Source organism: Chelonia mydas, chromosome 8, assembly GCF_015237465.2.
Source record: "Chelonia mydas isolate rCheMyd1 chromosome 8, rCheMyd1.pri.v2, whole genome shotgun sequence".
NCBI classification, from domain to species: domain Eukaryota; kingdom Metazoa; phylum Chordata; order Testudines; family Cheloniidae; genus Chelonia; species Chelonia mydas.
This window is the reverse complement of record NC_057854.1, coordinates 62,989,939-63,003,631: the sequence shown is the minus strand read 5'-3', so window position 1 is coordinate 63,003,631 and position 13,693 is coordinate 62,989,939. Positions and strand designations below refer to the sequence as shown.

Genomic DNA, 13,693 nt, shown 5'->3' with positions numbered 1-13,693 from the left:
GAGTCTGCCTCCCATCCCCATTACCACCAGTAATGGTTCCTTCTCCCTACTTGACAAAAATCTTACTTTCCCTTTGAATCCTAGGGCCCATTTGCATCCCATTACCCACTGTCTTCTGTGAGCGTTAGTTACTTGTATCGGGTGAGGGAAATCATACCTTAAGAGCACAAAGTGGAGAAAAGAGATCAGATGTCACCAACCTTTAATGTTAAAAAATCATGAGGGTTCTTTAAAAATTATCTTTTTAATTTAAATTATTTTTATTTCTCCTCTGGTTTCTGAGCCTTTAGAGGTACTTGGATCACATTTTCACACCCTTTTCTGAACTTGCTCTTTTTAAAAAAATGAAAGCTGAGCTTGTCACATAAGCAATTGTCTCCAGGAGCTGGGCTTCAAACAAAACATGAAATATCATGAGACTTGTAATCAAATAGCAAGAGCTGAGATCTGTGGAAGACTTAGACTCTGATAGCCATGTAAAGGGCCAGGAAGCAATTTTCCCCCACCTCAGATTGGCAGAGACCCTGAGCAGTTTTCGCCTTCCTCTGCAGCGTGAGGCACAGGTCAATTGCTGGTTTGAACTAGAGTAAATTGTGGGTTCTCTGTAACTTGAAGTTTCTAAATCAAGATTGAGGACTTCAGTAACTCAGCTAGTTATGGGCCTATTGCAGAAGAAGGTTGGGTGAGGTTCTATGACCTGCGATGTGCAGGAGGTCAGACTAGATGATCATGATGGTCCCTTCCGGCCTTAAAGTCTACATGTCTATATGTCTTTTTCTGCAAGGCAGAGGGAGCCTCTTAAATCCTCAAAAAGCCTCTGAAATCATGTGTAATTAAGTACATTGTGGTGCTTTTACTCCTGACACATTCAGCCATATGTTCTGTTTGCTTTCTTAGCTGTGCCCCTTTACAGGTGACCTGCAGTGGAGTTTCCTTTTTTTAAAAAAAAATTACTTTGTTAAGCTTATTTTATATGATATTTATAATTTTTTTTAAATCGTACTTTTTAAACCTTGAACTATGAAGTCTGCTCTCCCCTGGTTTCACTGGAAACCTGTGTATGGGGTAGCCCCAGAGATGTATTCTATAGGCTATCATATCTTAATAGAAGGGGATGGTATGTTTACACTTTAACAAAGACATCCTAAACCCATCCTTATTAGGATATTGAAAGTAAATGGGGGTTAACAAAGTAATTAAATTTTTTTTTAATGGTTTGACTAAAAATCCCTGCCTTTCTGAAGTACTCAGATTTTGGTCTCTTGGGATTTCATAATTTCAATAGTTTTCTAGTCACCACACAGTCTTCCAGAGTAGATGAAGCCTAAATTTCTAAAGTAAAAAGAAAAGAAGACCAAAAAAATCATCTTTTGGTTTTTTTGCTTTTCTTTCTTCAAAAAGCTTTTAAGAAAGAAACATAAAAGAACAAAGCTCAGTTCTTTAAAAATCCTTTGTGGGTCACTTTAAGCTGTCTGAATCAAATGCACAGTATCTGTGGACACTTTCTGTCATTCATCTCTTCTCTCTGTTACCTTAAAATAATTTTACTGGAATCCCATGTATTTTAATAGAACAATAACTGAAAAATAGAGTAAGTAAGGAAGGAATCTGGACATATTCAATTATTTATACATCTTGATGTTGCTGTAAAGACCCTAGTAATTATTTGGACTAGTTCTTGTTATCTGGCATACACTATATCAGCTATTGTTCCCTCATTGTGTGCTACTCCTTTAAAACCCACGGCATACTTTGTTTATAGCTGTTACACTAAAACATAGCAAACTTCCAGCATCAGAAACTTGGGGAAGAGCAGGGTTCAGGTTTAAATAGGGAAGTCCCAAGTGAATGCTTTTGCTGATGACATTTGGTGATATCAAAATAGCAGGCATCCAATATATTCTGGAATAAGAAATAAAGGACACTTGTCCTGGGGTGCAGAATAAAGCTCCTCTGACTAAATGGCATCAGTCTGAAGAGATGTTTAAGTGGCCGCGTATGTTAAAAGGGTATCATGACAGTGCAGAAGAGCTACGGTTTATATGTTTGTGTAACACACGAGTGAAGTGTAAACATTCAGAAATCATGGTACACTTAAAGCAAATGAAAGCAGTTCTCAGCAGAAAAATGAAAAGTATACATGAAGAGACAAAGGCAGAAGGTTTATTTTGTGTATAACGATGGGAAAGCTATGTACACACACAATGTAGTTGAGAATACAGAAGTACAAAGAGGAAAGAGCAGCAGTTCTGAATCAGGAAATGTTTCATGATGACAAGGCATTAGAGGAAGGAAAGAAGTCATTTACAATCCCAGTGGATATAGTGGCATTAGTGATATGTAAACAGGGGGAGAGAACCGGGGACTGCTGCACTGCTATTTAATATATTTGAAATGTGTAACTTTTTATGTAACATGTAATACATATATAATATATATGGTATAACGTATATATCTATGCGTTTCAACATTTCTAGAATTGAGGAAATAGTGTGTTTGAAATCTGTATACATGTATATATTCTTTGGTTTTCATTTCTTGTTTGGTGCATTATAAATACAGTATGCTCGGAACTCTAATATAAGATGTATCTCTTTCCCCAGCTTTCCTTTTCACTAAGAGCAAACTGAAATCAATTGTCTGAGACAGCTTTGTGGCATGATGTTCAGCAGACTTCGCTATGCAACAAAGCACTTAATCAGGTGCTTAACTCCCATTAATTTCAATGGGATTTAAGCGAGAGCTGCTTGGAAAACCAAAATTTTTCCTGTGCAAAATTTTGAACAAAAAATCTTGGTTAGAAATTTTTCAGTTGAAAAATTTCAGATTTCCTGCTGGAAGTTTCAAATTAAATGTTTTTGTTTCAGATTAACGTCTTGAAACAGTATGATAATGTTCATTTTGACTTGAAATGTCATTTTGTTTTCATGTTTTGGTTTCAATAAAACCAAAACAACAGTTTAAATCAAAACAAAATAAAAATTGCCATTTTGAACTGACATTTCAACATAAAATGCTTTGTTTTTCTTTTTCAGTTTCAAGATGCCAAAAGAAAATTACATTTTAAGTCAAAATGAAATGAACTATTTTTGTTTACTTTTGGAATTTTGAAACCAAAACATTGAAGTGTTGATTCAAATGAAAATTTTCATTTTGACATTTCCTGTAGGCAAATCAAAATGGTGGTCCTATTTGTCATTTTGTTGTGAAAAGTGTTAGTTTCAATTAAACCAGATTTTTCAGTGGGAAAACTTTCCATATAATTTTTTAAATCAGCTCTAATTTAAGCATGTGCTTAAAGTTAGGTATGTGCCAAAGTATTTTGCCAAATTGGGGCCTATGTTGTATAAGTGTAATACCATTACTTGAATATTTGCTTGACTCCATAGTCTAAACTGGCTAAAAGGCATATCATCCAAATAATTCTAGTCTGATCTAAAATAATCCAATAGTATACATAATAAAACACTTAGTGTTTATGTTTTTATATTGCTACAATAATTTCATCCGCAATATGAAACATATTTTGTTATATTCTATTCACAGAAGTGTGGTTATGTATAAATCACAAGAGAGGAATAAAACATTTTTACAGGAGATCAACAGCAAAATTACCTCAGGCATTTCTCTAGTAAAAGAAAGATGATAAAGAGATTATCTTGGTGTAATACAGTTATTATACAGCAATGTATTACACTTAAGTTTTCAGACCAGGGCAGCTCCTTGAGACATTAACATGCAACATGTAACAGAGACAAATAACAGCATTTTGCACACACATACAATAATGAATAGAATCTGAGAAAGAGAGTCGGTGTCAGTTTTGGGATGTGATGCATGTGACACTTAGGCCACGTCTACACAGGGATAAAAAACCCTGGCTGGCCAAGATCAGCTGACTTGGGCTCTCAGGCCTCAGGCTCTGGGGCTGACAAATCGCTGTGTAGACTCTTGGGCTCAGGCAGAGCCTGAGCTCTGGGACTCTGTGAGGGTGAAGAGTTCCACAGCTCAGGCATTAGCCCAAGCCCGAACATCTACACAGCAATTTTTAGCCCCTGAGCCCGAGCCTTGTGAGCCCAATTCAGCTCACAAGGGCCAGCTGCAGCAGTGCCACGGGTCTTTTATCCCTATGTAGATGTACCCCAAGAGGCTTAGGGATTGAAGCAGAAGCCAAGCTGCTGTCTCTCTCAAACTGTACAGCCTCAGCATACTTAATAAAGATCTCTTTCCCATAACTGCCTTCATCCCATAACTCTGCCACATCACTTAATAATAATGAAACACAGACCTGTAAACACTTATTCTTGTGAATACTGAACTCAAGGGGACTACTCAAATGTGTGTTTGTAGGTCTGGACACTGTACTAATATAACATGAGTAATAATACTCAAATGAACAACTGCACAATTCATTAATGTACTTGTCCTGTAAAACTCTGCCCAGAAAGAACAAAGTACGAGATGAACATATTGTCCCAGGATTCAGCCAGGTACTAAAGGAGGTGACTAAATTTAAGCAAGTGATTAAATCCCATTGACTTCAACTTACTTGTGTGCTCAAAGCCAAGTACGTGTCTAAGTACTCTGCTGAATTAGGCCTGATCTACAATGGTGAGCAATATCATGCACTTAATCCTCATTCATTAAGGATAACCATGCACAACCCATCAGTGAGCAAGGTGATTGATTCCTGAAGTGAAAAATAAGCATATTCCTCTGCCTGGAATTATGTATTACAGTACTGACATTCTCAGTTCACAGATAAAATAGATCTACTTAAAGTGGTAGCAATATTGCAACTAACAAATTCTGCCTGTGGATTTGAAATATGATATCTTCATTGGACCTTTGGTTAAAATGAATAAATTCATACCATGGTGCATGTTTGAAAACCATTCCATGTGAATTCATAGAATAGTTGCATTTTGTTTTAATCAAGTGAACTTTTTATTCAAATGAAATGTACAGATAGTAGTCCTAATCCTACTCCCAGTGAAATCAAAGACAATTCTTCCATTGATTGCAACAGGACAGGGCTTGGTATATTGCCAGTGGTTTATCCAAAATAGTTTCACATTGTTCACTGTTATGACATACCTGATTCCACAGACATTGAACCAAACTTCTAAATCAACAGCTGTGAATAATGTGGGATGTGATATATTTACACTTTAAGGGTGAAATCCTGGTCTCATTGAAGTTGATGGGATCTTTGCTGCTGACTTCAGTGGAGCCTGGATTTCACCCTGAGCTCTTAGAATATCTCGCCATGGAGTAGTCTTACGTATTACACTGTAAGAAACCTAGAGACCGTGCACCATGGAATACCCCAGTAGAAATGGGTTAAAGCAGTATTTTCAGACTGATATTCACTATCTACCAGCATCTGTTCCAAAATTAAGCAAAGGAACCAAAGTAGAGTGAAAATGATTCCTAAATAGGTGAGAACCAAGATCTGAATGTTTACTTTGGAAAGTTCTATCTCTCATTTTTTACACAAAATAATACAAAGAAATATGAAGCTACTTAGAAACTTAGTTTCTGCATTTAAAGCCATAGTTGGAGAATTAATTATTTACAATAAAATATTTTAATATGTTCAAAACATTGGTAAATGATTTTAAAAATGTGGTTCTTATTGCTTTTCTGAGTGCTAAACTAGTTTCCTGTTCATTCAAGGCATCTTCCATTGTGTTTCAATGGCTTTAAAATACGAAGAGTGTACAGACTGCTAATAATCTTCCTGTTCACCCCACTCAACTGCTGGATCATCATCCATTCGCAGAATAAGGTAGGAGAGAAGCTGAAAGAGATTCTGCCACAATAATAAAGAGACAAAAAAGGAGAGGTCGCTTACATCTACCTCACAGTGGTCGCCAGCATAGTTTACATCACAGATGCACTGGTATTTGTTAAGTAGGTTCTGGCAGAGGCCTCCATTCATGCATGGATCAGAGTTGCACTCATCAATGTCTGTTTCACACCTACAGTAAAAGACCAAAAGCGCTAAGCAACTGTGGTAGCAACTAGATAACATTAAACGGACAAGGGTTTCTCACTGTCTTGAAAATAACAGAAATTACCAGCTACACTTATATCTTTGATGCCTTGTGTTGTTTTCACATATAGGTACAAAAATGGGAAATCCCGATATCTGTGGCATTTTGATGCTCACATTGGCACTTTGGCATGTAAAATGGGCATTTGTGACTTAGGCTGTTTACACAGGGATGAAAAACCCTGTGAGGGTGGAGGGTCCCAGACCTTGGTTTCTAGGCAAGCCTAAGGGTCTACACAGCAATTTTTAACTCTGCAGCCTGGGCCCTATGTGTCCAAGTCAGCTGACCCAGGCCAGTCTTTTATCCCTGAGTAGACATATGCTCAGAGGCTGGTCTTGGCTACCTTCTGTAGAGAACTGTGCTCCCTCCACTCTTACTGATGTCCATGAGAGTTTAAGGCACTTTGCATGTTGAAGAATTGGGCCCTAAGTCACAAAAATGCACATTTTCATCGATTCATAGATCCCGCAGTTAGCAGGGACCATTGTGATCATCTATTCATATGTCTAAGTCCTATGTATCCAAAGCATCCAAATACCTATTGCCTACTAGAAATCCCATTAGACTCCTAATAGGATTCTTCTGCTGGCCTAGTTGAGGACCATAATACCAGGAAATATAGTATGTCAAGTGTAGCATTGTATCAGATTTTAAAGGCTTAGTTAAATATTATTTAATGGTTTCAAATAATATTTATTATAAAATAGGGGCTATCCCACTTCTCATGATAAATAATTTATTAATGAGATGAGGTGGATGAAGTAATATCTTGTATTGGACCAACTTCGGTTGGTGAGAGAGCTACATGGAGCTCTTCTTCAAGTCTGGGAAATGTACTCAGAGCGAATGTCTACACTCCAATTAAAAACCTGACCCTGGCCCAGGCCAGCGGACTTGGAGTTGTGGGGCTTGAGCTAAAGGACTATTTAATTGTAGTGTAGATGTTGGGAGACAAACTGGAGCCTGGGCTCTAGGACCTTTTGAGGTGGGAGGGTCCCAGAACTCAGGGTGCAGCCCAAGTCCAAATGTTTACACAACAATAAAGCAACCCATTAGCCCAAGCCCAGTGATACCAAGTCAGCTGGCATGGGCCAGCTGCAGGTGTCTAATTGCAGTGTAGACATACCCAGAGTGTCACAGCTAAATACAAGGTGGAACAGATTGTTTAGCATAAGTAGTTAACACATATTTCAAGGCACATTCAAGGTTAAGTGGCCCATTAATACCTCCCCAGTCATATGGTGAGAAGGCTGAGTGGGAGGTTTAAGAGGGTTACAGGTTGTTGTAATAAGCCATAAATCTAGTGTCTCCACAGGCACCATCTTCCAAGTTTCCCCAGGGGTGCTCAATCCCTGCTCAGCCCCAGGCCCTGCCCCCACTCCACCCTTTACCCCAAACACCCACCCCCACTCCCACTCACCCCCTGCCCCCAATGCTCCACCCCGCCTCTTCCCCACCTCTTTCTGCCACTCCCCTGAGCGCACCCTGTCCCCGCTCATCCATCTCCCTCCCAGCGCCTCCTGCATGCTGTGAAACAGCTGATCCATGGTGTGCGGGAGGCACTGGGGGGAGGGAGGAGCTTGGTTGCTGGTGGGTGCTGAGCACCCGCTAATTTTTTCTGGAACACCCATAGAATTGGCACCTATGAGTGTCTCTGTTCAGACCATGATTTTTAGTATCTAGCAAAGTTATGAATATGAGCTCCCAGACTCATCTTTTGAAGGTGTTGTGCAAGGTTCCTTTGAGGGTGTGGACTGTGAGGTCAGTTATAGAGCGATCACTTTATGAAAAGTGTTCTCCCACAGGTGACAGGGAGTTTTTTGTCTTTTATCATTTTTTTGTGTAAGTGCATTCAGTAGTGTAGTGATTGTCTTGTTTCACCCACATAGTTGATATTGGGGCATTTAGTGCATTGGATGAGGTATCCCACATTGTGTGATAGGGATGTGTAGGAAACATGAATCTTGAAAGATGTGTTGTGGGGGGAGTTGATCGCCATAATGGTGGAGATATGTCTGCAGGTTTGCATCTGTTGTTCTGGCAGGGTCTGGTGCCCCTTTGATTTGATTTTGAGCTTACTTCTGATGATGAACTTGGCAGGTTGTTTGTAGGCCGGAAGTGGGGCTTCAGGTAAAATTTCTTTCAGGATGTGGTCCCCATGGAGTAAGGGTTCTAACTGTTTGATGATTCCCCATATGGGTTCCAGTGTGGGGTGGTAGGTGACAACTAGAGGTGTACAGGATTTTATTTGTATATAGAAGCAGGTTCTCTTGGGGTATTTGGGGAGCCCAATCCAGGATGTGACCTACTTCTCTGGTGGAATGTCCTCGTTTGCTGAAGGCAATTTTAAGTGTGGTAAGGTTTATATCCCTGGCTTTCTCCTTGGAGCATATTCTGTGGTATCTGACAGCCTGGCTGCAGACAGAGGTGACACACTGGGGGGAGCAGGCAGGGTCAAGAGCCCCCTCAGCAGCTGGCCCAGGTGGGGAACAGAAGGGGCAGGGCCAGAGCCTCTTCTGGCTGCTGGGAAGCTGCCTGGTGCAGCGCAGTAGCTGCCTGCAGCAGCGGCGGGTTGCCTCCCACCCAGGCTTGGCTTCTGGGGACAGGGGATGAGTGAGCCAGAGCCCCATTTCTCCCACTACCCAGCATGCATGGCACCTGTCCCAACCAGGATCTCTCTCAGGCAGCTGCTTCACTGCACAGAGCAGCAGGCAGGGCGGCTGAATGTGCCGGGGGAGGAGCCAGCGCAGTGGAAGGACAGAGCCCCTTCCCCCCACAGATAACTTGGGGTGGGAAGGTGGCAGGGAGAGTGTGCAGGCCCCCAGCAGGGGAGGGGTGTGGAGGAGACACATGGGGAGGTCACGTGTCCTCCCCTTTAGATTGTGCCCCCTTCCCAGTATGGGGAGGCACCAGTCTATGGCTTAGATAACACATTTCTTGGTGTGTTTGGGATGGTTACTGGACCTGTGAAGATAGGTGTGGTGGTCTATGGGTTTCTTGTATATAATTGTCTGTAGGGTTCCATTGCTGAAGCTGATCATGGCATCCAGGAAGTTGATGCTCGTGTGGGAGTGTTCTAGAGAGAGTTTAATGGATGGTTGGTGGTTGAAGCTGTGGTGGAAGTCTATGTGGGAGTTTAGGTCATCTGTCCAAAAGATAAAAAGATCATCAAGGGATATCATAGATTTCATGGTGCATTGTCCAGAAATTCTTCTTCAAAGTGGCCCATGAAGAGGTTGGTGTATTGGGATGTTCCCAGGGTTTGGACAAAGTGGTTGTTGTTAAATGTAAAACTGTTACGAGTGAGGATGAAATGGATGAGTTTGGCGATATGTTTGGGGTGGATATCTGAGGGTTGTTCATTATCTTGTAAATATTTGAGGCAGGCAGTGATGCCACCATTGTGAGGAATGTTTGTCTAGAGAGAAGTGACATCCATGGTGGCAAGAATGGTGTTCTGTGGAAGGTTGTTAATGTTGCAGAGTTTCTGGAGGAAGTTGGCTGTATCCGAGTGGAAGTTGGCCTTTTGGGTGGTGAATGGTTTGAGGATGGCTTCCATGAGTTGAGATATTTTTTCAGTAAGAGTGTTGTGGCCAGATATGATGAGTGCTGTGGGTTCCTTTGTTTGTATATCTCAGAAAGGATGTAGACAGTCCCTGTGGTTGGTTCATGGGGATGAGGTTGTAGAGTTTCTCTTGGAGTTGTTTGGGGAAGGATTTGATGATATATTTCTGGGTAAACTGTGGTATGGGGTCGTCTCTGAGTTCTTTATAATAGGTGGTGTTCAACAGTTGTCAGTTGGCCTTGTCAGTGTAGTCATCATAGTTGAGGACTATGACAATGCCCCTTTTGTCTGCGGATTTGATCACTATTTGGTGGTTGGATTTCAGGGACTGTCCTCTTGGTGGCGGGGAGATTATGGTGGATGTGATATTTCTCAGACCTGGAGAAGAGCTCTGTGTAGCTCAAAAGCTTGTCTCCATCACCAACAGAAGTTGGCCCAATCAACGATATTACCTCACCCGTCTTGTCTCTCTTATATCCTGGGACCAACATGGCTACAACACCACCACAAAAAACAATTTATTGTTAATTAAAAGAGTGTGCCAGGACTAACTTTTAAAACTAAAATTATGACTTCAGTATTTTTTGCTGTGACTACATTTTCCCCATTTTTAGTGAGGACAATTAACCAGCCTTAATAACATCTGATTAGAAGACCTGGTCTGTTCCTGAAAATGTAAGTGTGTGGATTTTCGTCCAAATTACTAAAAGCTGTTCAGTTTAACCAAAGTCATGTCCAACTGCAAACATTCATGCCAACAAGTTTGTTTGCATAAGCTTTTGGGGAAGGGCTGGTTTTCATATCAAACAGTCATATTTGAATTTTCTACATTCACCAATCAGGAACAGAAAAAATACTATCTTACTTAGTGGATCAATTACAATCCTCAAAAATCTGAAACAAAAATTGTTCATCAAACTAGTTGGCAAATACTTACGAATACAAATGAATTCATACATACAAAAATAAATCAAGATTGGTTCACATACAGGAAAAAGAGCCATAGCAGTGGAAGCTGGAAACATAAGTCCCTTAGTCAAGTTGAAAATCCCAGCCTAAATTCAGTGAATAATTTCTTTGCAATAAACAGTTTGACCAACTCTACTGAGGAATAACTTGTCCATCTCTAACAACTATCAAATTCTTTCTTTTGGTCCTCACACAAAGTTCATTGCATTCTGTGGAAAGACACCCACTGATTTTCATAGGTTGTAGATCAAACCCTTTCTTAGAGATTAGTTATACTTTTAAAGGAAAATATCTGTAATATCAGTCCAATCAATCATGGAGATGGTGTATTTTTTAATATCCCATTATGTGAAATAGTTTGCATTTGTTCTGGTAAAATAAATCTTGTGTGTGTTCTGTCTGATTTAGTTTACTAAAGGTCTTCAAAGAGAAAGACACTGCTAGTTTACCTTACAACATTTTGGCAACCCGGAAAAAAGGAGAATAAATATAGTGGCTATTTAGGATTTAAAAAAGAGAATAAAGTGTAGAATGTCTCATTGCAGTGGTATGTTACCATGCAGTATGCTCAGTATTGGATCACCACTCAGTAGTAGGACCTTGGGAACAATAAAATAGAGGTTATTGCCAGCCAGTGGGTGTGGATATAAAGAAGGACTCTTATTTCCAAAGCTTTAGTTAGCAAGATGCCTAAGAGTGAAAGGAAGAAGGAAAAAACACTTTCCTCCTACCCTGAAGCTCCAAGATAAATACACACCAAAAAAGTGGTTGAGACGGTTTTTCTTCTCCAAATCTTCTGGGGTTGGCAGGGGGCCTTTCTGGATGCCTGAATTAAATATTACAGCACAGCAGCAATTGCCAAGTGCACTCTGTACTGGGTGGGCCACAATTTTTTATTTCATCCATCATTTATGACTTACTGCAGTGATTCCACAAAGTCAGTGGGCGTTAAAGAGAGAGAGGGAGAAACCTTTTCTTGAAAGATTTTCTGAATGTGCTAAGGCTACATATTGCAGGCCCACTGGGCCTTTGGACTTTCTATACCATTGATTTAATTTTCATTGTGCTGAGAGAGAGAGAGAGCAAAACCATTTGTTTTATATTTTCTACCTTCTTTGTACTGTATTTCCTCTCTTGCTATCAGCTGAATGCTTCTGAACAAACCTCGGGATAACCTATGGGTGTCAGGGCCATGTCTTCCTCTGTTTGTACAGCACCTAGAACAATGGGCCCCCAGTCTTGACTGAGGAAAATATAGAGAATTGGGAATAATATAATAGACAATAAATATGAGTTGCGGAGGTGTACACCATCCACTACAAATTTAGTCACGAGTGAAGTTGGTGGGTTCTTGTGCTAAGAGCTGCTCTATAGTGTATATATATAAAAGAAGTTAACCAATTTTGTTTTTATAATTGTTTTAGAATTTGATTCTAAACTGGCAAGATACAATATGAGTGGGTGTTCTGTGCACAACACTTCCCCTGTGAGAGTACACTTCTTGTATTTCCATTGGATGTCAGTTAAAATGAAACCATTAGTTTTATGTCTGTCTATTTGTGTATTATATGAGGATTTGTGTGTTTAAGTGTCTATACACAGAGAGATAAAATAATTATATTGTTCTATTTTGTTGTGTTGGAAACCGACATAAAGCCAGGAATATTTGTACGCAGAGGGAGATGGGATCAGTAGAATGTCATTTAAGAAAAAAAGCATCTTGGGTCAAATTCATCTGTAATTGAAGTAATTGGAGTTACACTAGGGATGAATTTGACCCATTGACTATTGACTTTTGTAGAAATCAGATTCTCATGCTGTTAAACCCTGGAAGTCATATTTGGCAAAGAGAGGATTAAGCTTGGCAAATAACTGATTTTTGGTTTGCTGGCTGAACCAAAATATTGGGAAAAAATTGTTTTGGTTCAACCACACTCTTTTGTTCAACACAAAACATTTTGTTTCTTTTTTGAGTTTTTTAACACTTTAAAAAAAATAAAATATAGGCAAATTTCAAAATGAAACGTTCGTTGTTTCAAAATGAAAAATTGGAATGTTTCATTTTAACAATATCAAAACAACATGTTTAGACTTTTCCAAACTTTTTATTTTAAATCTCCAGCCAAACTATTTGGCAAATTTGACCTGAATTCAAAAATAATTTCAGTTGACCTGAAACTGTTTTTTGTTGTTGTTTTTTTTGCAAATAACATGAATCAAAAACATTTTGCCCAGTTCTAACTCTAGCTCATTTTGAATAGACAGAACTGTGTCTCATTGCTGCAGGAAGTCTGCAGCAGGCGAGGTACCATTTCAATCACTAATTTTGGATATCCAAAAAGGAGCCATTCTGGAACTCAAGTTGTAAAAAGACAATCCAATATTCCTACAATAACCTGCTGAGGGAAAGTGCACATAAAGTTCTGAAGTGTCTCACCGTTCTCCACTAAAGCCTGGCAGGCACATACATCTCAACTCGCCTTTGAGCTCAGTACAGTTGCCATAGTTGTAACAAGTGAGATTTCTCTTCTCATTCCCACAGACGGAAAAAGGAAGCCTGATGTGCCTAGATGAATAAGAGGCAACAGCAGCAATTAATATCTCTTTATTTATTTCAGGTAAAATCTAATTTTCCCTCATTCATTTATTTAACACCATATTAAAATGCTAGTCTGTTTCAGTTGAATGCGTTTAGGTTTTCTGTTTTACAGATGAATTGCTTTAATAAGGGTCAAATTCTAATAGCATTGGGCTCACAAAAACAACAGGAGTACTTGTGGCACCTTAGAGACTAACAAATTTATTTGAGCATAAGCTTTTGTGGGCTACAGCCCACTTCATCGCATGCATAGAATGGAACATGTCAAATAAATTGGTTAGTCTCTAAGGTGCCACAAGTACTCCTGTTCTTTCTGCGGATACAGACTAACACGGCTGCTACTCTGAAACCTGTCATTGGGCTCACAGTAAGCTGTACTTTACTTCACAAAGGTGCCTATCAGCTTCAGTGGCTCCTTGGGTAAGGTACTATTCAATGTGAGTAAGGGTGGCACAATCTGGCTGTAAATCAGCACACAGCTGTGAATCTCTAGAAGGATGC

At 39.7% G+C, this 13,693-nt stretch overlaps 1 protein-coding gene across 3 annotated transcripts in view; it reads right to left on the bottom strand.

Annotated features, from left to right (window-relative positions):
- The window catches only part of CRB1 (crumbs cell polarity complex component 1), a 158,830-nt gene that overhangs the window by 30,197 nt on the left and 114,940 nt on the right, over window positions 1–13,693 (bottom strand). For 2 of the 3 annotated variants that reach the window (XM_043521292.1, XM_043521293.1), the window contains exons 10-11: window positions 13,031–13,159; window positions 5,858–5,984 (exon numbers count right to left, since the gene is read on the bottom strand). In XM_043521292.1, coding sequence (XP_043377227.1) covers window positions 5,858–5,984; window positions 13,031–13,159 — 256 coding nt within the window. The remainder of the gene's footprint in view (window positions 1–5,857; window positions 5,985–13,030; window positions 13,160–13,693) is intronic. The other variant, XM_037907881.2, reaches the window with a different exon arrangement.